Genomic DNA, 25,742 nt, shown 5'->3' on the forward strand with positions numbered 1-25,742 from the left:
ATGTGTTGGTGGCATTAATAATTACACTCCAGGCATTTTCATAATTTATCATAATAACTCTGTTACTGCATATTAGAGAACACCCCCCTCCTCCCAAAAAAAGATAGTATAATTGAGGTTGAAACAGCTTGTAAATGCTGATGATCTAGATTGCATGCTCAGAGGAACTGGAGTTGGTTTCATGGTGCAGTTTTAATTTAGAATTCGTTCTGGTGATGTAGCCTCTTACTATGGTACATTAGTTTGCATCTGACAACCCATTTGCCCTTCATTACAGCTACGGTCTCATTGCTTTTTAATTTAAAAAATAAGAAGGAGAGAGAAATAAGAACCTGGAGTCTAGGTTGGAAAGTGTCTGGATACACAGGGAACATCCAAGGAAAATGTGGATTTTTCTTTAACTCTTTATTGGCTTTTGTAGCACTAATTCAGTTCTGTGTTTCCAGTGGAAATCATTTTAGAGAAATGTTTGGGATGACTTGAGCCGTTTCTCCTGATAGTTTTTGGGTTTGAACTGTGGGTGGCAGCAGGCTGGAAACAGTAGAACATCCTTGTCTCTGGAAATCGCTGTTTGTGGAACAGGAGCATGGCCTGCCTTTCAGGGCAGCAGGGAAGGCATATGTGTTTACCAATACTTTTTCCTGAGAGGGTGTTAGCTGGAAGAACATTTTTATTTTTGTTTTAGACAAAAGTGTTGCTAATTGGTAGGGGAGAGTTTAAATTACTGGCTGCTGCAAACAATACATCGTTTCAAAGTTGACCTGTGGGGTGTTCTACGTTGTTAATGTGCCCAGAAGGCATGTAAGGAGCACACGTTTTAGAAATAAATAGCATTTTTCAGTCCAAAGGATCCTAAAGTGTTTTACAGTGTATACATGCGTTACTGCACTAGGCGCTGAAATACTGCCATTTCTGCAATGGACCTCAGCAGGTGCTTAAGAGTGTGCAGTAGAACTGCACAAGACAGATGCTACTAGCTTGGGATAAGAAGCGAAGAAGCATACTTTATCCAGTTGAAACAGGAGGGAAAATGTAGGCAGACAGAATAGAGGTTAACCAAGTTTGAATGAATCTGGCAAGAGACCAGGGCTTAGGATTCATATTCTTACCAGAAATGCCAAGCCATTTCTCATGATTATATGCGCACAGGACCTTAATTGTAAGTCTCCTCCTAAAGATGGCATCTTCAACAGCACAGTGCCCCTAACTATGCTGCTTTTATGTCCATTAAAAAACTATGTTGCGCCTGCTGTTCCATTTGCACTTTGCATATGGTCACAACTTCCAGTCTTATTTGCATAATGTGGACAGCCAAGTTTTCAGTTACCTGTCTTTGATTTAATTAAAAAAAGTAGTAGTGAGGGAAACTAAATATTGGAGCAGCTTATCGGAGAGGTGGTGGACTCACCATTGCTTGGAGTCTTTGGGGTGAAATTAGTTACCTTTTAGAAAGGTATGTTTTAATCCAGCTCCTGGGAGAAATTCTGTGGCCTGTGTGCGTGTGTGGGCTTGATGGTCATGGAGGTCCTTTCTGGCCTTGGATCCTACGAAGTCCCCTGTTTATCCCTGTCCTTCAGGGCCTTGGGGAGAACAGGATTGCATGCATTGTCCCTTAATGTGCTCCTAACATTTTCAGCTCTACGTTAGGACAGTGACTATACTCAAATCTCATGCTTCATTTCATCCCACTCAACTGCAGGGATCAGGAAGGATCCTCTCACCTATTCCCTCCCCAGATGCACAGTTGGCCAGATGCATTCTGGGGTTTTGTCTTCCTCTGAGGCATCAAAGATTAGCCACAGTTGGAGATGGGAAACTGGATGGGGTGGCCTCTTTCTTTGATACCAGGCTGGTGTGACTTCTGTATATGTTCAGAGTCAAACTGGTTGCCAGATTTGGGATGAGGAACATCCCCCTCCCTTCCAACTAAATCACATTGGCTGGGATGTTGGTTTGTTTTAGGGGTTTTTTTTGCCTTCATCTGCAGCAGTGAGTGTGGTTTGCCTGCTAGGATCCTGTGGGTATCTCAGCTAAACAATTCCCTGTCATTGGGCCTTGGCCATTGGTGGCACCTTGGACTCTCGTGTTCTCTGCCAGTGGACACAATAGTTTAGTCTCCTGTGGACTGAAATGCTTAGGCTAACTGAAGTCATGGGTGTCTGGGTGAAATGGAACAGCCTGTGATATATATACAAGAGATCAGACTAGATGATGTGATGGTCCCTTAAACTCTACGGAATCTCTAAAAATAAATGAAATGCTCTTTGGATTTTGCACTGAGACAGTGTCGTAGCTGGTCTGCAGCAGTATACGCATTTTAATCAAAATCACAGCAGGTCTTGCCTTATGAGCCTGAAAGAATTAGTGCCTCCTGGGGGCTACGGTTCCCAACGTGCTGCGGAGCTGCAAATTCCCACTTGGAAGCCTGTGCTCTTATGGGACCTGGCAAGAGAGGGACACTTCCACTTTTTCTTCTCCAAAGCTTTTTTTTTCTTTCTTTTTAATTTATTTACAATTCTCCATCCTCAAAGTCAGAAAGAGTCCTGATTGCATTGAAACAGTAGCTGCTACCTTTGTGGAAGTAAGCTGTGATTTTGAGATTGTAGATAAAGGAACAGCAAAGGAAAGAGTTGTGTTTTTGATGTTTTAAGAAGGCCAAAGAGGATTTTTCAGAAAAAAGATTTGCTTTGTACAATAGAAAGTTAGGTGGAAAACTGTGGGAGAAAGATAGACTAGTAGGGTTATCGTATCACAAATATCAAGGAACCAAAACCTGAGCAGCTGGCAAAGGAGAGGAATTTTTAGTTATTTTCCTTTAAATTAATACCTAGTTTACATAGACACCTGTTAAACAGTTGGCAGAAAAGATTTTTGTGAAAGGATCAGCTGCTGCCTTTCAATATAGGGCTGAGAGCTCTCATTCCATCTCCCTTTCCCTCCAGCAAAAGGCAGAGGAGACAGGACTTAACCTTCCCATCTCTTAAGGGGGGGGAAGTAGATTTTTTTTTCTCTCCTTAAAATCCCAACCCAAGAACTTTCAGGCTTTTTCTGTCCACCCTAAAGAAGAAAAAGCACTATGCCCTTTTTTTCCCTCTGTGGGTCCCCTTTAATTTTGCCTAGTGAATGAGAACGGTGGGTGAAAATAACAGGCAGTTGCAATCAAACATACTATGCGCATGTAGTTCCCATGTCCTGCCTCTGCTGAACTGCAGTATACAGGCCTAATACTGCCCTGAGTGTGCAAATGATGAGCCTGATTGGGCATCCAACCCAAGTGGATTTTGAAAATAATTCAGAATTGGGTCTTCACCGAGGTGAGTCAGAAGACGTGGTTGCAGTATTGGAAATTCAGTGAATTCACCTCTAGACCCTGGGGTCATCTGAGAGTTGGCTCACAAGTGATACAAGTTCTTGGTTCCCAAGTGAAAATGTATCCATTTCACAGAACCATTCCCTAGTCAGCTTGGTCACTAAATCCTGCTTGGATTTGAAGTTCCAGGGGTTTTGCATGATAAGGATGTGATGCCCTGATTGATGTTCATGAGCCAACGTAGGGAAGAAGCTTGACACAGCTCTTGCTGGTACTAGTCATCTATTTATATGATATTAAACATCACTAAAGTAAACTCTATTTCAATTTTCAAAGTTGGTAAAAGTATTGTAAGCAAATCTAACTAGCTGTGCTCAAAATAAATAACCTTTGTCTCTGGGGCTCTGAGATAAAGGGAGGCAAAAGTTCTTGGCTCACTCACTTCATTTCCTCTTCTTTCTCTTACCTCAGCCCAACAGAGGGACAAAAAGGCCCCGTGATGATGAAGATGAGGATATCAAAGCACGGCGGAAACAAGCCAGTGCACGGGAGCGCAGTCGCCACCGGGAAGAGGAAGCTGCTGCACTGGAAGAAACTGATGATGAGAAAAAAAAACTTCTTCAGATGGTTGACAAAGAGGGAGAAGAGGAAGAAGAGGAGGTAAATCTCCAGTGTTCTGTGGGGATGAGCTGCCTGAGATGTAGTCGCCTCTATTCAAAACAGAGCCTTTTCCACCACATAAGTCTAATGAGAAAAATATGGGTGCTTTAAGGTTGTCTGGGCCCAGAACTGTCCCCCCTTTCAGGAAGACACTTTCAATACCATAAATCCTATTGATAGTCCTAATTGTACCTACCTATCAGCCTACTCTGCAGTACAAATATTTGGAGGAAAAAAGGAGACTGTTTGTTAACCACTTTAACAATGGAAAATATGAAAATGAATGACACAATCATTTACCTAAGATTTATATTTCACTCTGCTTGGATGATGAAACTAACTGGTCATTTTTAATTCCTGGGGCTCAGAACATCACAAGGCAATTGTTTCCATTTCTAACCCTTCCGGGAATACACTCATTTTAAAAAGGGGCTTCTGAAATAATGAACAAAAGATCCTAAGAAGGCTTGGAAAAAACTTTCAAAATATAAAATCTCTGTTTTAGGTGTAAACTACTTGAGTCTACTTCTAAAATTTGTGACCGGAAATAGCTTCTGGGTTCTTATTAATTTTCTAAATCCATTAGTTTCATAGGTACTCTCAGCCTCATAGCTTCACCCACCCTCCCTCTCTTGGTAGCTCTGCAGCAGCAGCAGCAAAGAAGCAAACCACCTTCTGTAGGGGGAAGGACTTGGGTCACAGGATTAGGGTAGCAGCTTGGCACAGTTTCAGGGCAACTGCACCTGCTTTCAACAAGGGCACTCACTTAAAGGCTTCTGGCTCCTAGCTGTCACCTCACCTGGGCCTCATTCCCTTTTGATCTGAAATTTTAATGCTGCACAGTTCCCAGTATTGCACTGTGATATCCTTGGCAACCGACTCCTGCACTGTGCTTTCTCTCTGAAGGCAATGACCGGTGCATTGCTCACAAGTATAAGTTGTCACACTGCATGTTTAATCTTAAGGTAAAAACATTACTGAGAAACAGGTAAAAACCAATACAAGTTCTTACAGACATGCTAAAAATCTTACCAGAGATTACACCAACTCCATCCTAGGGCTTCTGTAGGTTTTAGTCCTTCCAAACCCACAGCTGGGTTTTCCCCATGGCTACAAGTTCACCTGCCTTAGAACCAGAACAAAGGCTGAGCAGTTCAGTCCTTTCTTTATACAGCTTGGGCTTTTGATCTTGGACTTTTGTAATAGATACTCGGTAGCTTCAAAAGGCGTAACCGAAGTTGGGGAATTTGCATTAACTAGGTATTCCCCTGGAAATCCACTTAACCCTTATTGTCCCAAAAGTCCATACTCCCGGTTCTTATGTCTCCCCGCTAGAGAGGTTACATACAATCCCAGCCCGCAGTAATACATAAACTTAATGAAGGTCTTTCAAGGATATTGCAGGATATTGCCGTCTCTGTCACACAGCTATCAAGGGTAAATGATTTCAAGTCTTGGAGACAGAGACCCAGTGTGGGACTGGCCCTTCTGTTACGGGGCAGGGAGAAGATCATTGTATAAATCTAACAAACGGGTTGCTATAAATCCAGGAGATAGACAGCAGGAAGTAACTGTGTCATGTTTGATGAAAAACAAGTGACATTTGCCACAGTGGAATCACGTGGGTTTGTAAAATATCATTGTCCTTTGTGTGCAGCATTTCTAATGTTCATCTCTGAAATTTCACTCTACTTTCTGATGTTGAGCTATTGCTACTGCTGCTGTGGTTGATGGTGAGACAGATAATGCGGGATTTCCTTAGTGTTTGAGTTGGAGGATGAATGGATCCAGCAGAAGCCCTGTTGATTGGCTAGAATCTTGGGAATCATGTAGTGTGCAAGTTCTCGGTCTCTAGCAACAAGAATATCATCCAAGCGTTTTGTTTTTCCCATAGCCCAAGGTGCTAGAATTTAAAAATCCCTTTAGAATCTAAGTCCCCTGATTGGTAGCTTAGTTCACGTCAGTGCCATTAAATAGCTTTTTTATTTACTGAGTAGATGCACTTGTTTATGCAGACAGTCTCTGTGGGTCTCATGGAAACATTTTGCTAACTGGACTTGCTTAATCTGAAAATGTGGCTCACGCTAGGGCTATGTCAGCCTTCTGCAGTGAGACTTTTGGTGAGCTTCCTTCTCTGATTGCCATTTGCTCCTGGTTATTGTTATATCACAGGTGTATCCAGGACTCGCTCAGTTTGTTGGTTACTCTTACTTATTGGCAGGCTGATGTTGCGTCCATCCCTGAAATCTAAGCAATATTTGTTTTGTTTGGCTAGGATGAGCCTCTGGATGAAAGTTCGGTGAAGAAGATGATTCTCACTTTTGAGAAGAGGTCTTACAAAAACCAAGAGCTGCGGATCAAGTTCCCAGATAATCCAGAAAAGTAAGGTCATGTGCAGTCCCTCTGCCTCACCCACTGTGAGCCTTCCCTCCTTGCTTGAGCCCAAAGTTAATCTCTTCATCAGAGATGCAGGTTCAGTTGTGTGAAAGATCATGTGATTAAAGACAGTTATTGCCAGGTATGACCTGTAAATTGTATTTGAAATTGTGAAATCCCCTTGGGAGCTGCCAACTGATGTACCAAGAACACTTCTGCCCCTGCTTTCCTGCCCTGGCAGCTTGGGGCTTCAGTGCCCTGCCTGGTTTGAGCCAGACTCGCTAGCCTGCTGCAGCCCAGACCCAGGTCTGAACCACGTCCCCTAACAGCTGTGGGCTTAACTGAAACCAGCTCACAGAAGTGTTCCTGTCTTTAACACTCAGATGCCCAACTCCCAACGGGATCCAAACCCCAAAGAAATCCGTTTTACCCTGTATAAAGCTTATACAGGGTAAACTCATAAATTGTTTGCCCTCTATAACACTGATAGAGGGTTATGCACAGCTGTTTGCCCCCCTCTCAACCCCCCAGGTATTAATACATAGTCTGGGTTAATAAGTAAAAAGTGATATTATTAAATACAGAAAGTAGGATTTAAGTAGCTCCAAGTAATAGCAGACAGAACAACGTGAATTACCAAGCAAAATAAAATAGAACATGCAAGTCTATGCCTAATACAGTAAGAAAACAATTGTCCTGGTTAATGGGAGCTATCAAGATTCCAAACCGCCATTAATGGCCCACCCTTTGCATAATTACGATAGGCCCTCAGAGTTATATTTCATATTTCTAGTTTCAGATACAAGAGTGGTACATTTATACAAATAGGATGATCACACTCAGTAGATTATAAGCTTTGTAATGATACCTTACAAGAGACCTTTTTCATGAAGCATATTCCAGTTACATTATATTTACACTCATTAGCATATTTTCATAAAATTATAGAGTGCAGCATCACAGAAATCAACATTTTTAATTTAAAAATTGGAATTGCTGAGACTCGTGCTGGTAGTGGCTATGCTGTGAAAAAGAGGACAGGTTGAATTTTATTTAAAAATATATTAAATTCCTTGCTGTGTTACTAATAAGACCTTAGATTATTTAAAATCTGCAGTTTTAAAATTCTAGTTTGTATTCTATTTTGGGGCAAAGATTTAAAAAAATGGGGCTTAAAGTAAGATTTGCAAGGTCTTTTTTAGGCACCCCAATAAAGACCTAGTTTTCAAAAGTGCCGAGTGCCCAGCTGGTCCTCTAGGAGCAGACGGTCTTGTTGTCTGTTGCCTGGAAAGTCAGATGGACTTGGGCTAGAATGTCCAGACCGCCATTACCAGAGTTTTACAGAATGCTCTCAGGCAGACTTTTCGTAACACGTACTGTTTCGTTTGTTGCTCCCTCCCACTTCTTCACTTTCCTGTCTATACTGATGTCTTGTGCCTCTCAGTATTTTCAGCCTCCCATCCTATAATTCTTCACCCATTTCTACTGTCCCTCTAAAACTTTCTCTTCAAAGCACTTTTTTTCTTTTTGAATTTGGCCTTTCCTTGTTGTCCCCTCTTTTTTCACCGATCTCTCCTCATTGTTAGTACTTTCCCCTCAGTTTCTCCACACTTTCATTTCCTTTCCATGATTTCTAACCTTGCCAGCCCCAAAGTCTAAAGAGGGCTCTGTTTACCTAATAAATGTAGGTGCTGGGCATTTCAGAAGGTGAAGAGATGACCATGAATTTAAGGTTGTATCCTAAATGGATCCATTTTTCTTCATAATTTTTGATACGCTCAGCACAGCCAAATCATGTAACTGTACTACCAAGTGTGTATGTGAAGGGAATCCTGCTTCACAACATGGGAACTTTCAAAAGACTCTACACTGAGCAAAATGAGTGGTTCAAATCTGTTGATAATCTGACTCTTCCTATGAAGTATTTGTTCTCAGAATTGCAGTTGTTTGAACACAGGGAGCTCCCTCCCACAGTTAGTCCAAGGCTCTTGGATTGAAATCTTCGTGTGTCTGTGGCTGCAGTCACTACTCATTAGTTTTTGCTGCTTTTCTCGCAGTCCTGAACTTTGCAGGCCCTGCTGATATGTGCTCTGCCACATTAAGCGGGGAGAGAGTTCTGATAGTGTGAAGCAAAAGAAATATTCTGTGACATGTCAGGCTGAATCCATGTCCCTTTTGCAAGTCTGAGTTCTAGTTTTAACAGGCAGTGTTGGTACTTGGTACTATGTTGTTGCCCTCTAGCTTGACCCTTTCTCCTGACTGGTGAGTCACACGTCTGGGAGTCTAATACCCCAAGACAATCCCTTCTGAAGGTCAGAGCTTGCTTAAAGTGAGAAGAAAAGCCTCGGCTCAGCAAGGCCAGTTTACAAAACCCTTATTCTGAATCTGAAGCAAGAGGCGTGAAGTTCAGTGTAAGCAAGTGACATCCCCATCCTGTTGCCGGCACAGAGGGCCGAGGACTGCAACAGTGGGGGTTCGTTGCCCGGTGTGCGCCGCACTAATTAACACACCAGGGTGGAGAAGCAAACCAGGTTTATTTGAGCCCAAAAAGGTGCCAGGGAGAAAAAGCATTCTCAAATCCTGCACACAGATACAAGCGGTTTTTCTCTCTTTATACATAACTTCAGCTAAACATTCCCATCACCCCCACACTCCTCCTCTCACCCCACGTTTCATTCCCATGCAGCAAATACACTTTGCAATAGCAATTACATTAAGCAGTTAAGTCATACTTGGCAAAAACCACTTTAGCTCGTTAGTAACTCTTCTGTGAACAGTTATCTTGTTTTATTTCTTTGATCTGTTATTCTGCCCCCCCCCCCTGCAGCCAGGTGTAAGCAGGCCTCATCATTATCTCCTGGCAGTACCACGGTTGAGCTAGCTGTTGTACATTCCATTCTCGGTTACTGGCCTGCTAGGTTGATTAAAGTTCAAACATAAACATGGAAGCGCTTTGGTCAGACATGGAGTGACTTTAGTTCATTCAGGCCTACTACAGAAGGCTTTATTGACACTTATGGCTTTCCACCCTCCTGAGTTACCTCGGGTTATGCCTAGTGACACCAACAACCCCTTTCCTCACACCAGTTCAGGGATGCTGGGTCTGATTCAAACGTACCCCTTTTCTGGGGATTGCCTTTATTTAACTTAAATTAAAGTAAACTTTCTGCCTGTTTTCTCCTAAGCTGGCTGGAGCTAGGTCTCTGCCCCTGCCCCTATTCTCCCTGTCTCAGACAGACACCCAAGTCCTCTTGTACCCTTACTGGAGCTAATATAACCCACACACGTTAACATTAAGATGAGTCAGCAGAAGAATTCTCTATGCAGGAACTAGCCTGCACACTCAGGGCTTGGCTACACTTGCAGGTGTGCAGCGCTGGGAGTTACAGCTGTCTTCGTACAGCTATGTAGGGAAAGCGCTGCAGTGTGGCCACATTTGCAGCATTTGCAGCGCTGTTGGGAGTGGTGCACTATGGGCAGCCATCCCAGCGTTCAAGTGGCTGCAATGTGCTTTTCAAAAGGGTGGGGTGGGGTGGAGTGTGACAGGGAGCATGGGGGAGACAGAGAGAGTGGATTTTTGGAGCTGACACTGTGTGAGCTCCCTGCCTTGCAAGTTCTAAGGACTGGAAGATACACAGCACCAACCTTCAATCATTTTAAAAGTTTGGACCCCTTCCCCCCACCCCTCTCTTATTCACTAAATGCAAATAGCCTTCAGACCAGATAAGCAGCTGCTCCAAAACGGACCCCCCCCCCGCCGTGTTGCTTCTCTCCTCATGCAAACACTAGCTGTGAACATTCCAAAAGAATCCCCCTGCTGCCTCTGCTGGAGCAAACAGGAGCTGTGTTTGTTTTTTAGATAAGCAGCTCCGGGAGCCCGGAGTTCACAACAAAACAGCAGAGTGGCTGAACAGGCATTCTGGGGTAACTCCCAATACCTCGGAGGCCAATTACAGCGCTTTTGGTGGCCACACTTGCGGAGCAGCGCTGCATCACCAGTGCTGCAATCCTTATACCCCAGGCAGAGCAGGAGTACAGCCAGCGCTGCAGCCAGGGAGATGCAGCGCTGTATGTGCCTTGCAAGTGTGGACGGTGACTAAATTGCAGCGCTGTAAACCCACCACCAGCGCTGCGACTCTCCAATGTAGCCAAGCCCTTACTCTTTTAAACTGATATAAATTAAAGAGGGCAGGAATGCCACATCATAAAATGCTTTCGGGGCCCATGTGCAGTGATATGACAAAATGAGGGACAAACTCTTTGCAGTGAGTTCAGAATCCAGTGACTTACTTGGTGATGATGTGAGCAGAATAGCAGGGGCGCTATTTCAGATTTTGGTGGCCAGGGGGCAACTTTAACTGTGATTCCAAGGGCTACTTAGGCACCTGAAAACTCTAGGTTTTTTTGTTTGTTTGTTTGGGATTTTTTGCAGATAATAACTTAGAAATTAGCTGATAGGAGCACTGTATCTAATTCCTATGTAAAAAAAAAAAAGGATTTAATAAATATTAGACCCCCTTTTCTGAATGTAACCTTGGCTCAGTGCTTTGCTCTATTCTATTGCTGAGAATAGCCCACTTCCACTTTAATTGAATTGTCTCGTTAGCACTGACCCCCTACTTGGTAAGGCAACTCCCATCTTTTCATGTATACCTGCCTACTGTATGTTCCACTCCAGGCATCTGATGAAGTGGGTTTTAGCCCACGAAACCTTATGCCCAAATAAATGTCTTAGTCTCTAAGGTGCCACAAGGACTCCTCGTTGTTTTTGCTGATACAGAATAACACAGCTACCCCTCTGAAACCTGTATTTTTTCTGAATCCCCTGTTCTCTCTAAAACAACCCCTCCTCCTTCTCCCCCCTCCACTGAGGGATTCCTCTTTTACAAGCTAAACTTCCATACCCTTCATTTAATCACCAGCCCTTTCTTATCTTAATCACCTTGCCTCTGTTTGTAAACAAAATGCTAACTCCCTGCCCCAGGGGCACATCTCCTCTGCATAACTTAGGCCTTGGCTACACTTGCAAATTTGCAGCGCTGCAGCAGGGTGTGAAAACACACCCTCTCCAGCGCTGCAAATTGCGGCGCTGCAAAGCGCCAGTGTGGTCAAAGCCCCAGCGCTGGGAGCGCGGCTCCCAGCGCTGTACGTTATTCCCCACAGGGAGGTGGAGTACGGACAGCGCTGGGAGAGCTCTCTCCCAGCGCTGGCGCTTTGACTACACTTAGCGCTTCAAAGCGCTGCCGCGGCAGCGCTTTGAAGTGCAAGTGTAGCCAAAGCCTAAGATTTCACAGGAATGCTGTGCTGTAGTTAAGAGCTCCACCTGGGAGCTCCCCAGAGGTGAAAGTAAGCTGGTATGGTCTGGTACGGTGTACCGGCAAGAGCTGGTACGCCGTGCTGGACTGGACCGGCTTCCCCGGCGGTGATTTAAAGGGCCTGGGGCTCCCCACAGCGGCCGGAGCCTCTGGCCCCTTAAATCCCCACCGGAGCCCAGCAGCCGGGCTCGGGCTGGGATTTAAAAGGCCCGGTGCTCCTGCCGCTGCGGGGAGCCCCGGGCCCTTTATTTTGCCCCACAGCCCTGGGGCTCCCAGCCGCCTCTGCAATCTTTAAAGACCCCGCCTCTTCTGGTTGAGGTCATGCCCCCACTCAGGAGTCCGGCGTACCGGTAAGTCCTTTCAGTTACTTTCACCCCTGGAGCTCCCACACCTCCTGTAGGAAACTCCGGGGGCGAGGAATTGGAAGTACTGTGGCACTGTGATGCCTGGATGAATGAGCCTTGGTTGGTGGGTTGTGTGGCTGCCTTGTTCTCAGTGTTGGGAAGGCCTGTGTTCTACTGTGAGAATAGCTGATGCACTTGTATTCCCACTGACCAATTTTGCCCTGCCTCTGTCCACAGGTTCATGGAGTCTGAGCTGGATTTAAATGACATCATTCAGGAAATGCATGTGGTTGCGACCATGCCTGATCTTTACCACCTGCTGGTGGAGCTGAACGCTGTGCAGTCTCTCCTAGGGCTGCTTGGACACGATAATACAGATATCCTTTCAGTGTTAGAACGCTTCTCCCAGGGGTAAGGCTTTCTGCCGGCACCTCCGCAATCTCTTGTGCTCCATTTTCTCACAGACTGCTAGATATTTTTTCTCTTCCCTCCCACCGCTTTAAATCTCCATCGTCTTTTGTTCACCTGAAACCCTTCTTTACTCAGCTACTCTCTCTCCTGAACATTTCAGTGTCCTTATTTTCGCCTGCCGAGCTGTTAATGGACATGTCATCTCATTTGAGGAATTAGCCTTAATTTCATTTTTAAAGATTTTGTTTGGGCACTCATGTAAAGTGGAGGGCTAACCACAGACAAGCATGCAGTGCACTTTCCTTTACAAATGCTGCTGAGGATATGGCACCTGAATGCTAGCATGCATCCATTCCTGCTATTTATTCCAGTCTTTGTTCCCCAAAGGTTCTACCAGGGAACCTCAGTTTTGACCTATGTCTGCTGTGTACCAGTGGTTTGTCTGTCCTGAACAGAAGCACCATAACTGCACTAATCCCTTTTGTTGCCAGGACATCTGACCTTCAGTTTAGGAGCAGACTGACACAAGGTACTTGGCTTACCAGTGATGTGCACGAGAGGCAAAGACTTCCAAAGTGGCTGTAAAATTCTATTCCCTCTTTAAAAGGGCTAGTTTAACCTAACTTAAAATCATGTAATGGCTTCCCCCTCTTCCATTCCGGAGGGAGGCTGCATGTACTGTGTTTGAACCAGCATTAGTGAACTAATGAGACGGCCCGGTCCAAGGATAGGGCACCGGATTGGGAGATGAGACTAGGGGTTTCTTCCAGTGGCTCGCTGTGTGACTTTGGGCAAGTCACTTGCAATCTCTCCGCCTCTTTTTTTCCATTTGTGAAAAATCAGATGATAATGCCTGACACTTTTCTTAGGCCCTTTGAGATTTCCAGGTTAAAAGTGCTGTAAAAATGCTAAATATTTATTATTGTTTGATTTAAGGATGTCATTTTTTCTCTTTTAGCAATTTTTTTCTTGCATTTAAGGCACTATATATTTTTTAAAAGTGATACAGTCTTTGCAAATAGATATAGTGATGATATTATAAAAACATATTTTTAAAATCTCATTACATTGCAGTTTTCATCAGAGAGCGCTATTTACAGGGTTGACTATTTTAACTTGCATCTAACATAACCTTGGTCTGCTAGAATGCTGATCTCTGCAAAACAGCCAACACCGCTGCTGTCTTATCTGTGATCTGTAATAGAAATTATTCTCAAGTATAAGGTTGTTAACAATTTACTGTTGTACAGCTGGAAATGCCTACCATGCATAACCAGTTTCATGGACATCATGGTTTAATATTTTATACTTTCACCAGAGACCTCAGGCTTTTTGTGTACAATGTGCACAGCACCGAAAGGTTATCTTGAATTTGTCATTCTCAGGGAAAACATAAACTATGGGGATTTTGACTGGGATCAGAGGGCTGGTTCATGGTGACCTTAAGAGCTGGAGCGTATGGGAACACAGCTTGTTTTGTCCTTTCAGCCATAAAAAGATGTGTCTTGGGATCACTTTTGTTAAGGGCTTGTCAGTATTTGCACTGCTAGCTCCCCACCCCCCTTTTTTTTTAAAGGAGTCAAAACTTGTTTGTCAATTAGTTTGGGGGCAGAAATTTGGCCTGCGAGCTGTAAACCTGGGAGAAAACGTATTTCTTGTTACAGGCTTGTAGAAATCTTTTCAGATGTGTTGGAAGCAGACTGTAGGCTGCAGTAGCACCTCTCTGTATGCTAGGTTATTGCTCAAGCCAAAAATGCAAAAACTATTGAAATAAAGCTCCAAGACATACAGGAAATAGGGCTCTTCATTCAGGTCTCCTGGTGGCTTTACTAAAACTAAACAGGATAAGGTTTTAAAATAGTTTCCCCAAAGGGAACACCAAAGGACAGGTTCTTCACATTTCATTTAGATTAGTGCCTTGGAGGGGCTAATGCAGGGAGGGGATGGAGAGGTGAGGGGATGAATCCCAGGTGATCTGTTTAGGCAGCTGTTCAACTGAGTTTTAGTGCAAAAGATGTGAGTAAAAGATGATGACTAGGCTGTGACTTAAATTAGCAAAAGTCAGGAGAGCCAGCGAAGCCTTTTCCTTTGTCCTGAACTCACCTGCACAACTGGCATCCTTGTTGGCAGGCTCAGTAGAGATTCCATGGATGGAAGTGCCATAGAAGCTCCACTATCCTGACCACTAGCGAGACTGCAGCACAATCACAGGTAGCCTGGGGGAAAACATCCTGCACGTGCCATGGTGCATTTCTTACGTGGCTAGAGGATTTCAGTTTCTTTAGCACTAGCAATTTGGTGTTGTCTTTAGTGGTAAATGTATAGGTGACCGTTTCAAAAGTGACCTAGGAACCTGTCACCGGCTTTTAATGGGTCTTGGGCTCCTAAGTCACTTAAACACTTCAAAACTTTACTTATATGTTTAGGTGAGCAAAGGCCTGACTTTGATGTTTTGTGAGCGTAACCTGTGTTTTTGTATCAGCAAAACTAGTCTCGCCTCACTAAGGATAGGTCTACTCTACAAGTGAAGGTGCGATTGTAGCACAGGTAGGTGATACCTGTGCTAGCCTCAGTCTCGCTAGCATGGGTAACAGTAGCTGTGTAGACGTGGCAGGATGAGCTTCAGCAAGGTCCATCCCACCCCATCTGCAGTACTATTGCTGCCCGTGCTAGCTAGATTAAAGCTGGTGCAGGTATATCTCCTCATGCCAAACTCACCCCTTGACATGAATGCTGCTGCATGTGAAGTAGGTACTATCACTTACTGACCTGAGCATTCTGCAGTGCCTGGATGTAGCAGTTTGACGTGGGAATGAAATAGCAGTCATATTACAGAATTTCCTGGGTCTGGTTAAGTCAGGACTGTAACCTTATTAAATAACAAAGTATATAAAAATACATTTCCATTCTTACATAAATGGATGCCTAGTTTATTAGCCTCTGGATTTTAAAGAGATCCTTCAGAATCTTGTTATGTAGGACATCTTGACAACTGGATTTCTTGTTCTGTCCCAGTGGGAATTGGGCAGGATTGATCAGTGTGTCTGAGAGAATAGGAAAGTGGGTCTAATGAGAGGGAATACGTCTGGCTGTACTAAGAGCTGTGTAGCTGTCCAAAGAACCATGTGTTATACAGCCCAGTGTTAATGAATTAAAATTGGCTGGCAGGATTTTTGCAGTTTTCCTGTGCGGTGCATGGTTATAGAAGCATGCTGTCCTAATTGGGCCAGGCAGAAGAGGGTTATCACTCCACCGTCATATTACGGCCTTGTTCGTGGGGTGCATGCTATGCCAAGTTAGCGATGATATCATTGGGAGGATAATGCACACAAATCAAATTGCTACATTTTTCTGTGCTCCTAACTAGAGTTTTAACAATTGCTACAATGTAAAATGGCTGGTAACCAGTTGAACCAGCTCTAGAGTATTTAATTGGTTTAAAAATGACAAAAAGCAAATGGCACTGGGGAACAGTGAAATTGCCAAATACAACAAATAGATGATCATGTTGCAGGATTACTCCCAATTACTAAAATCAGTTAGTTTTAGTGCTTATGAAAACAAGGGCTGCTAAAGCAGTGCCTGCACTTATGCTTGGTCTTCCTCTGTCGCTCTGCTCTGCTCGGCACACGCTCCTTGCTATTCCAGTCTCGGCAGTCGGTGAGCAATCACACTCACGTTGGGCCAAGTATGAAGATAAATGAGGTCTTGATTATGACTTTGGTTATCCTTAACATCTCCCACATGTGTCCATAGCCGTGGTGGATCTGCTTCAAGAACTGACGGACATAGACACGCTCCATGAGAGTGAAGATGGAGCTGAAGTCCTCATTGATGCTCTAGTAAGTAGCAATTTCAGTAGCTCCAGATTAGGCTGATCAGTGGAAGGATGAGATTTTAGATCTTTTTATAAAAGGATTTTTTATACCTGTGGCGTCAATGTTCCCTCTAATATTTTACGTGCATGTGCAGAATGAATTTTGTTATGTGCACCAATATGGAGGTGATGTGTGGTGGGGGTGGGGCTGAGGGGTTCGGATTGTGGGAGGAAGCTCAGGGCTGGGAAGAGGGTTGGTCTGCGGGGTGGGTGACGGCTCTGGCTGGGTGCTTGGGCTCTAGGGTGGGGCTGGGGATGTGGGGTTTGGGGTGCAGGCTTCCCTGGGGCTGCGGCGGGGAGAGAGGACTCCCCTCAGCCCTTTCTGGCTGCGGTAGCTCCAGGCCCGGGGGACAGGTGCCTTTCCCTGGCCGAGGCAGCTCTGGGGCTGGGGCCAGGGGAAGCAGCCTCTCCCCACCTGCACGGCCCTTGATAGCCTGCTATGTAGCCGTGCAGCTTAGAGGGAACTTAGCCTGTGGTTCTCAGTGCGAGGCAGAACAGTGTTGCTCCTAGTCTGTTTGAATAATCCATTTTCTTTTGAATGGCTTGAGATACTGTGAATACAGCCATGATGGGTTTCTTTTCTGGTATGAGTGAATTCTTGGGGCAAGTTCCTCCTCTGCATCACCAGACCACCTGCTTTTTTGGAAGGAAGGAAGAGCTTGTTTTTAATTTGCTTTGTGTGGAGACGGCATTTTTCTCTGTGTCGTATCTTACTGTGCTTCCTGTATTGGTATAGCAGGAGAATGAGGGCAGTTCTGTGACAGCAGCACAGTGTCATATTGAGTTAAATAGGAACTTGATACCTGCTCTTGTGCTTCCTTTGCAAAGCAAGGCAGTTCTCTGATCTGCTCATACTGGGAAAATTGAAATCCGTCATAGTTGGTTCAGAGATCTTTATTACTTTTTTTTTAAAGCGCAGAAGGGCCATTTTGATCATCTAGTCTGACCTCCTGCATAATGCAGCCCAGAGATGTTCACCCAATATTGCCTGCCTCAAGCCAACGAACAATGGCATGATCCTATCAAGGAAAATGCTCAGAATTCTTCATGTATAATCCAACAAACTCATCCTGCCACATACTTATGCTAAGGGTGGAAGAGAGTTTAATTATCCCTTATTCCACAGAGCGTAAACAACTGCATGTCGTGGTCCTGTACCAGTTGAAAGGGCACTACTACTGATGTCTTACTTTCCCTCATGAAGGAACTCTCTGTTTAGTTAACAGTATCGAGTGCCTCTCATCTGCTATGTTGGTGGGATACCCTCTTTTGCTGGTGTTTGGGCAGGATATCCTTTTTTACTGCATTGTAGTAGAAGGTGAAAGCTCTCAGTGTGAGCAGGAGTACATTGCAGGGAAGGGATGCCATTAGAACTATTTGTAACGGTATGCAAGAGATGGAGTCCATTCTCCTTTCAGGCAGTTTCTCCAAGTGAATTGCTGTGTTTGTGAAACACCTGCACTCTGGCTTGGTCTCTAACTATTATGTTGAGATTAAGGGGCTAGGGGATTATGGTTTCTTAGAGGAGCAGGGTGAGAAGACAGCTGTATTCTTTCTTCTACAATCCCTCTTGCCTAGTCGCTGTAATGTTGCCTTCCAAAGGTTAATTACAGTGGCCCTGAGTTGAGTTCCTCTGGCTGGCCTCTGGGCTGTTTTTAATTACTGTCCCTTCATAGAAGGGTTGCTGGATGAATGAAATGGAAGAGGGGAGCTGATAGGGAGGGTCCTTTCTATACAACGCACTGAAAGCAGTACATTGAACAAAAGCTCTTTTTGTGTATTTCTTGTCACCAGCCCACAATAGCCAGGTTTGATTGTTCACTTGAAAGAAACAGGTCAGCCATGTCATGAGAAAACCCGAGCTATCTGCTTCTAGAATCTAGATGGCTCCTTTATTTTAAGGATGTGGGCATCACCCTGGGAGGCCTGTTTAGAGATTGTTGCATTACCTACTACAGCACGCTAAACCCTGCTGTTACTGCACTCGCTGAGCTTATAGAAAACCTCAGTTAGCAAATGGGATTCGTGATTGGGGAGACACCGTGCTTGCATTTCCCACTCTCCTGTTTAAAACTGAGGATTGTCACATTAGACTTCAGCTAGTAGCAGGACTAAAGTAATGCTGGGATCCACAAACTTCAGAATCTGGATTCCCGTTTCTGCTATTGACTTGCTCTGTGGCCTGGAACATGTCATTTCATCTCCATGTATGGGGAGTGGAGATCTTAACATGGGTGTTGCATGCCAAAATGTACCGATGTGTTGAGGTATGTAAGCTCTCTGGGGCAGGGAGTGTCTTCCTTTATGTTGCACAGAGCCTGGACTTTTATTCAGCCAGCTCAGCCCGTGCGTAAGTACAACTCACCTTGTTGTGACAGAGCATTAGCAGGCGTTAGAATGAGCTAGCTAGCGTGAGCTTACATCACACCTTTCAATCCTAGGCAAAGCAGTGCCCAAGTGAATGCCGTCCAAGGCTTCCCCCAAACTGCCATAAAAGTCAAATTCAGTTTTAATCATTTACAGTTGGCTCTGGCCAGGGTGGCTACGTGATGTCACACATAATGGAAGCCAAACCCATCCTTTTTTAAACCTTTCTGCACCTAGAACTAAGACTTCCCTCTGTGTGACTGCTGACTCCTTACGTTGTGATGCTGCCTTCACAGGCATTGTTTCAGCTGCTTTCTGACAGCAAGGAAAAAATGCAGATAAACCATCAACAAGCAGTTGAAACTAGGGGAGCTGCTTTTATAGCTGGCAGGCAACTGATCCCCAGTTGGTTTTTAGTGTCTAGCACTTTGAAATTCAGGGAGATTATAAGTCAATCAGGGTGATTTAGGGAATAACAGACTGTGAAAAGGTTCATATTTTTCCTCCAGATGTTTGTTTTATCTGACACAAAAATTGTCTAATTAAGAAAAACGAAGTGGTGAATTTACTTTGTGAATCCTTTGCTAGCTCTGAGATTTCAGAGCACGATTGTTCATGTCTCCTGATCAGAGGCATGCTTTCTGGAGTGTTTCTGTTGTGCTTATTGATTTCTCCCTCCCACCCTCCTTCTCTCCCATCTCCACCCCAATCCTCTTTTCTCCATGTGGCCGCAATGCCTTAGGTTGATGGCCAGGTTGTGGCCTTGCTGGTCCAGAATTTAGAGCGCCTAGATGAAGGTGTAAAAGAGGAGGCTGACGGAGTCCATAACACGCTTGGTAAGGGGATATTACAGTACAGTATCTCTTTCTGACACAGTCAACAGAGGGGCGGGTGTATGTAGTCTGTCCCTGTTGTGAACTACCACAGGGGGCAGAAAAAGCCTTGCGTGACTTTCGTGTAATACTGATTTCATTTAGCTCGCTAGTAACAAAGCATAAATCTGTTCAATAGATAACTTCATTACAGGAAGCTGTATTATTTTAAGAGGCTTCCTCCTCTTCATGTATTAAAGTATTAAATGTATTTTTCTGTGGTCTGCCAAAAGAGTAGCTTCATTTATCACAGCTGTGTTTCTTAGGAATAAATGTGCCATTAATTTGTTACCATCTAGAGCAGTGTTTTTCAAATGCAGATTTTTCTGCAGCCCAACAGCCTCCTGGGTGGAGATGGGGGAAGGGGGGGCAAAGCAGTGGCCCCTCCCTGCAGCACCCAGCTGTTCCTCCTGGCTGCTTTGGTGTTTGCTGGCACCGCCAGCAGGGGATCAGCAGCCTGCACCACGCAGCCTCCTGGGGGCTCCGGGAAGCACCTCAAGAAACACATGGGGCCAGTGTGTGTGCTCAGCAGACTTTGGGTTACAGGCCCTTAGGCCACCAAAAAAATTGTTCTGAGAACCCCTGATCTAGAGCCCAGGAAATATATCCTATAACACAGCAGCTCTCAGCCCTTCCAGACAACTGTACCCCTTTCAGGAGGCTGATTTGTCTTACGTACCCCCAAGCTTCACCTCAATTAAAACCTACTTGCTTACAAAATCAGACATAAAAATACAGAAGTGTCACAGCCACTATTACTGAAAAATGACTTTCTCATTTTTACCATATCATTCTAAAATAAATCACTTGGCATATAAATATTGTACTTACATTTCAGTGTATAGTATGTAGCAGTGGTTTTCAAACTTTTTTTCTGGTGACCCAGTTGAAGAAAATTGATGCCTGTGACCCAGCGGAACTGAGGATGAGGAGTTTGGGGTGTGGGAGGGGCTCAGGGCTGGAGCAGAGGGTTGGGCTGTGGGAAGGGGTCAGGACTCTGGGCTGTGGGAGGGGCGCAGGCTCTGGGGTGGGGCTGGGGATGAGGGGTTCAGGGTATAGGAGGGGGATCTGGGCTGGAGCAGAGGGTTGGGCTGGGGACGCAGGCTCTGGGGTGGGGCTGGGGATGAGGGATTTGGGGTGCAGGAAGGTGCTGTGGGTTTGGGGGGGGCTCAGGGCTGGGGCAGGGTATTGGGGTGCAGCTCCCGGTCAGCGGCACAGCAGGGATGCTAAGGCAGGCTTCCTGCCTGTCCTCAGACCATGCTGTGCCACGGAAGTGGCCAGCATAGATTCAGCTCCTAGGCAGAGGCACACAAGTGGCTCCGCGCGGCTCTTACCTGTGGGGACTACCCCGCAGCTCCATAGCTGGTGCTCAGGGCGAGGGCAGCACACATTGCCCCACGGTCCCCCTGCCTAGGAGCCAGACCTGCTGCTGGCCGCTTCCAGGGCGCAGCGCGGCGTCAGCCTGCCTTAGATGGGCAGCACCGCGGACGGGACTTTTAATGGCCTGGTCGGTGATGCTGATCAGCGCCGTCATGACCCAGTGCCTTCCATTCTGCGACCCAGTACTGCGTTGCGACCTGCAGTTTGAAAACCACTAATATAGAGAGCAGTATAAACAAGTCGTCATCTGTCTGAAATTTTAGTTTGTACTTACTTGGCTAGTGCTTTCTATGTCTACAGCTCTGCATATCTGCGGATATCTGCTGACCAGATTTGCGTTTCGCGGATCGGCTGCGGATCCGTGCACATCTCTATTTCTGTAGCCTGTTGCAAAACTAGACAAATAGGTAGATGAGTTGATGTACCCATGGAAGACCTCTGAGTACCTGCAGGGTCCACATCCCCTGGCTGAGAACTACTGCTGTAACAACATTTACTTTTGCGCAATGTGGTGACTGTTTTGCAGAATGCTTCCATTCTGTTATCACCTTCCCCTCTGAGAGTCGCGTAGTATCCTTTTGGCAACCACAGCAATGGCTTCATAACAAATCATATTAGGAAAATAAATAGATATTTTGGTTTGTCTCTTCATGCAAATGAAAACGGAGTGTTCGTACCTTGTGACCATCCACATGTGTCTCTGGGGGCCACAATTTGTTAACAACTGAGGTACAATGTTTGCTTATTTTAAATGTTCATTATTGTTTTCTGTAAGCACAGTGCTTAAAGCGAATGAGAGGCTGTTCTCTGAAAAATTCTTTTTCTTCAGAGTAATCCATTAGGTGGGCTCTATTTCATTTTTTTTTACACACACACTTCTGTGGCCAGTTCAAATTTGACCTGCAGAACATTCAAAGCTGTGCTGTCGGGGACTTTTGGTACTCATTTAAAGATGTCATTTCTCTGGCTCTGTATCCTTCCTGAGAGGCTGGAAGTAGGAATCTTTGTTTTGTTCACATCACTCTCTGGGAACTAATGTTTGTAATTCAGCCTTTCCCAGTGGGAGTTGCTGCATGGGATGGTGCAGGAACTCTGGCTAGGGATGAGGGAAAGGTAGTTCAGAGCTTCTTCAGACTCCCCCTGCAGGAGCTGGTAACACACGGTCTGGAGATGGATCACCGTGGAAATGAGGAAATTGAGACAGTGCCCTGTACCTAGTGTAGCTTAAATAAGACCTCTAACTTTGAAACAAGAACTGCAGCCCTTGGAAGGACATTAAAACTGACTGAGCAGTGTGGAGCTGGGAGAGGTGCCTCTGTTTGGGAGGGGACTGGAGCACAAATGGAAACAAAATGGGCTCAGGCTATGATCTGTATCTTTCTTGTCAGCGATTGTTGAGAACATGGCAGAGTTCCGGCCAGAGATGTGTACGGAAGCTGCGCAGCAGGGCCTCATGCAATGGTTGCTCAAGAGACTGAAGGTGAGTTTATTCCCCTTTCATCCTTCAATAATAAGCAACAAGCCAGTGACCTGGAAACTGCTGCACTTGAGGTGATGTCCGGCATAAATACCAAAGGCCCAGGGCTAGTATTGACTCTTCCATTTAATGCAGATTTCACAGTCCCTTCAATTTCTCCTGCACTTCCACTCTCAACACCTGTGAGTGCAATAGATTAAAAGCCTTCCCTCTTCCAGCCTGGAAAATGTGCCTCTTGAATTTTTTTGTGGAGCACCAAAAATCGGAAGAACATGCTTTTGTATGCTAGCACCTGTGCATGGGGCTTAGGGAGTCTGTGGGGAAGTGTTCCAATTTGAGTCTCAGGCTGGTAGAGTGTCTGTAATAATTTGTGTTTTCTGAGACTTTGCTTTTCTATTTGTTTCTCGTGTGTTCTGTTTGGTAAATATGGCCCTGATCCTGCAATGAGAACCCATGTAGATCAACCCTTCTGCCTGCAAGAAACCCCATTGATACCAACAGGGCTCTACATGGGTGGTGTAGTCCACCCTTGTGTCTGCAGTTGCAGGATCGGGGCCTATGTTAGTAATTTTCACTTGTTAAGGCTCCACACTCCCTTGTGTGCAACTATTAGGATGTGGTGGGGAATGTTCTCTGAATCAGAAGGATCTGTGTTTTGTTTTGATTACACTGTTGCCAATAAATAAGTCCAGACCATTGGTACCGCATGTTAATGTTCTGCACTGTCGTTATGCACTAGCAAGCACTTGTCTTCTGAGTCACACAGTGTTCCTCCTGGTAATGCTGGTGGACAAGTAAAGAAAAGGCAGCCTGGTTGGCTGCTTCTGCAAAAAAAACCAACCAGTAGGGGGTAGGAAGGGGAAATAATTACGTCAAAAGAGGAGCCAAGTACTTAATCCTTTGCATGCCAAGAAGTGTTTGGCCAAGACCCACCTTGGGCTGGGGTAAGTTTAAGAAGGGTTCAGTGCTTGGATGCCCACAAGGAAAATGCTGAGATGTTGTTAACCTTGAAGAGTCTATTGAAAACAATGGCGAGTGCATGAAAACATCCTGTATGAAATAGCAGGTGAGTCTCCCTTAAAAAGGGGGTTGTGGGGGTGCTGCTGCAGCGAGTAAGTTAACAGCTCTGTTCATATGCTGAGGATGTGCTAGTGGTCAAGTCCTTGCCTTTGTGTTGTTCGAAAATTAGCACCTCTAGCAGTGGAGAACCTCCTCCTCTCTCCCCTCCACCCCAGAACACCTTAGTAGTCAAAAGGCAACTGAACCACAAAATATATTCCACCAATTGTATAAGTCTGCAAATGTTCCTCTGTGTCCCTTACGTAGTTGTTAGCAGAAGTAACCTATAATTTCTGACTGCAGGTGGTAACATAATTATGTTTCTTTTGGCTAAAAACAAACAAAAAAAATGTAAAGCTAATTGTATTCCAGGCAGGTATGTACTAAATGCAGACCTCCTCTCTGCTATGTAATTACTCTGACAGCTGAAAGACTTAGAAACTTAGGAAAGCAAAATAATCACCACTTGGATTCCCCTGGTTAGTGCAGCCAGACGTGACCGCTGACAGGCTGGCGAGCCTGGTGCCGAAGGCAGGCATTGTCTTCATTCTGACATGTTTTAATTTCTGCGGGGCGTAAGTGCAATGTGGTCAGGCAGTGTTTGCTTTTGTTTACAGCTGTCACTGGGGGAAGGTGCACACTAATGAAATTTCATTCAGTGACCTTTGCTTTTGGCAATACTTGGCTGATTTGACCATTTCTGCCCCCGCAGACACACGCCTGCCCCCTCCCATTGCTTCAGTGTTGGATGGGAAATACCTTCCCTGCTTTGTGTGGGCTTTGGTTCCCTTTTTTGTGTCAGTGAGCGAGCCCTCAATCTGTTCAGTTGCATCACAGTCCTCGAGAGCATCCTGCTGATTTATTCCCCGAACGCATTCAGGCTTCTTTTGAGCCAAGTGCGTTATCCCTTTGCATGCAAACAGACGTGCTGGTCCAGGACCACGTCGTGGGCTGGGATAAGCATAGGAAGTCTTCCTCCAGTCAGCACCTGCAAGCAGAATCTTGTTTTTCCCAAGAAGTGGCGTTGGTGAGTTAGTAGATAGTGCCGGTTCCAGGAGAAGAGTGTTAGGCCAGTGCCTCAATATGTGGTAAGGGCTCTGCTGCTGGAGGTCCCATCCTCAGGAGGAGATGTTGGACAAAGGCTCTGGCCAGAGATCTCTAAAGAGACCTGGCTCTTTCACAAGAGTAAAGATATGTGAACTCTGGTTTCTAACTTAGTTACTTGCATTCTGGCCATCAAAACGCCCTCAAGGGGAGAAGTTATATTTACTTCCTCATAAAAATTGTATTGGGTTGCTAGTGTGTAGTGTGTGTATCATCCAGGAGTGTGGGTCAGACACAGCCTGTCTCACCAGGGAGGAGGAATGCCCCGATTTCATTGGTTACTCTTACAGATGGCCCAGAATGGCTGCCATGCCCCATCTCCAGAGCTGGATTGGTATGAAGAGCTGCAGTCTGTAGAGCGCTTTGGGATCTTTCGGGGGGAAAGGCTTAGTGGAACGAGTACATTGGTGCCCCTTGGTGCGTCCTCCTGTTCGTTATTGGCACCAGATATTAGTCTTTTGTTCTCTCTAATGTGGCAACAGACTGAGATGATTGGTGCAGACGACACCTTGCGTGGTGACTGCTCCCTTAGTGACGCTGCAGGTAGCCGTGTGTGGCAGGCAGAGCGTGGCTGGTGACAAACACTGTTTTAAAGCTAACCCTTTTTGTGTTACTATTTTCTCTGTGTTCAAGGGAAGATTAATGGCCAGGCAGTGGAAAGTAAAAGCCCTAAAGGAGGCTGCCTGTTTTGTAAACGCCTTTAGTGAACTGACCCACATTAGTGCTTCTGAACTGTTACTGGCCAGTCTGTAACGTTCCCTCCAATGAAACTGCTTGGTAGGTAACACTGGGGGGTTGAGCACGATTCATGATCCCATCCAAGGGTCTTGCCTTTCTTCCAAGAAAAAAAGTTCCGGGCTGTTCGCTTTCATCGTGTCCAAGTGACTGCAGTGTTCGTGCAAGGTGTGGGATTGGGCCCCAAGCCCCGATACAGTGTGGGCCGGGGCAGTGCCAGAGTCTTGCATGCTGCCCTGCTTGATGCATCTCAGGCCTTTGTCCAGGTGTGTGAGGTCAGTGTTTGCCACTGGGTAGCTTTACTGTGATTCAGTTGACCCCAATTCAGTTCCTGGTGAGGTGGGTATAGGTTGTTCACACTGGGGTGAGGATACGTGCGTACAGACCTGTGTATAATCTCTATTTCTGTAAGTGGGTATGGAAAATCTGTCCTAACACATTTCTCCCTGTATGCG

The 25,742-nt window shown here is 45.4% G+C and overlaps 1 protein-coding gene across 3 annotated transcripts in view; it reads left to right on the top strand.

The window, feature by feature from the left end:
- The window catches only part of CTNNBL1 (catenin beta like 1), an 89,700-nt gene that overhangs the window by 10,905 nt on the left and 53,053 nt on the right, over window positions 1-25,742 (top strand). For all 3 annotated transcript variants that reach the window (XM_044985545.1, XM_044985547.1, XM_044985546.1), the window contains exons 2-7: window positions 3,782-3,970; window positions 6,246-6,352; window positions 12,243-12,382; window positions 16,161-16,258; window positions 19,403-19,496; window positions 22,301-22,392. In XM_044985545.1, the coding sequence (XP_044841480.1) occupies window positions 3,782-3,970; window positions 6,246-6,352; window positions 12,243-12,382; window positions 16,161-16,258; window positions 19,403-19,496; window positions 22,301-22,392 (720 nt within the window). The remainder of the gene's footprint in view (window positions 1-3,781; window positions 3,971-6,245; window positions 6,353-12,242; window positions 12,383-16,160; window positions 16,259-19,402; window positions 19,497-22,300; window positions 22,393-25,742) is intronic.

This window comes from Mauremys mutica, chromosome 13 (genome assembly GCF_020497125.1).
Source record: "Mauremys mutica isolate MM-2020 ecotype Southern chromosome 13, ASM2049712v1, whole genome shotgun sequence".
NCBI classification, from domain to species: Eukaryota; Metazoa; Chordata; order Testudines; family Geoemydidae; genus Mauremys; species Mauremys mutica.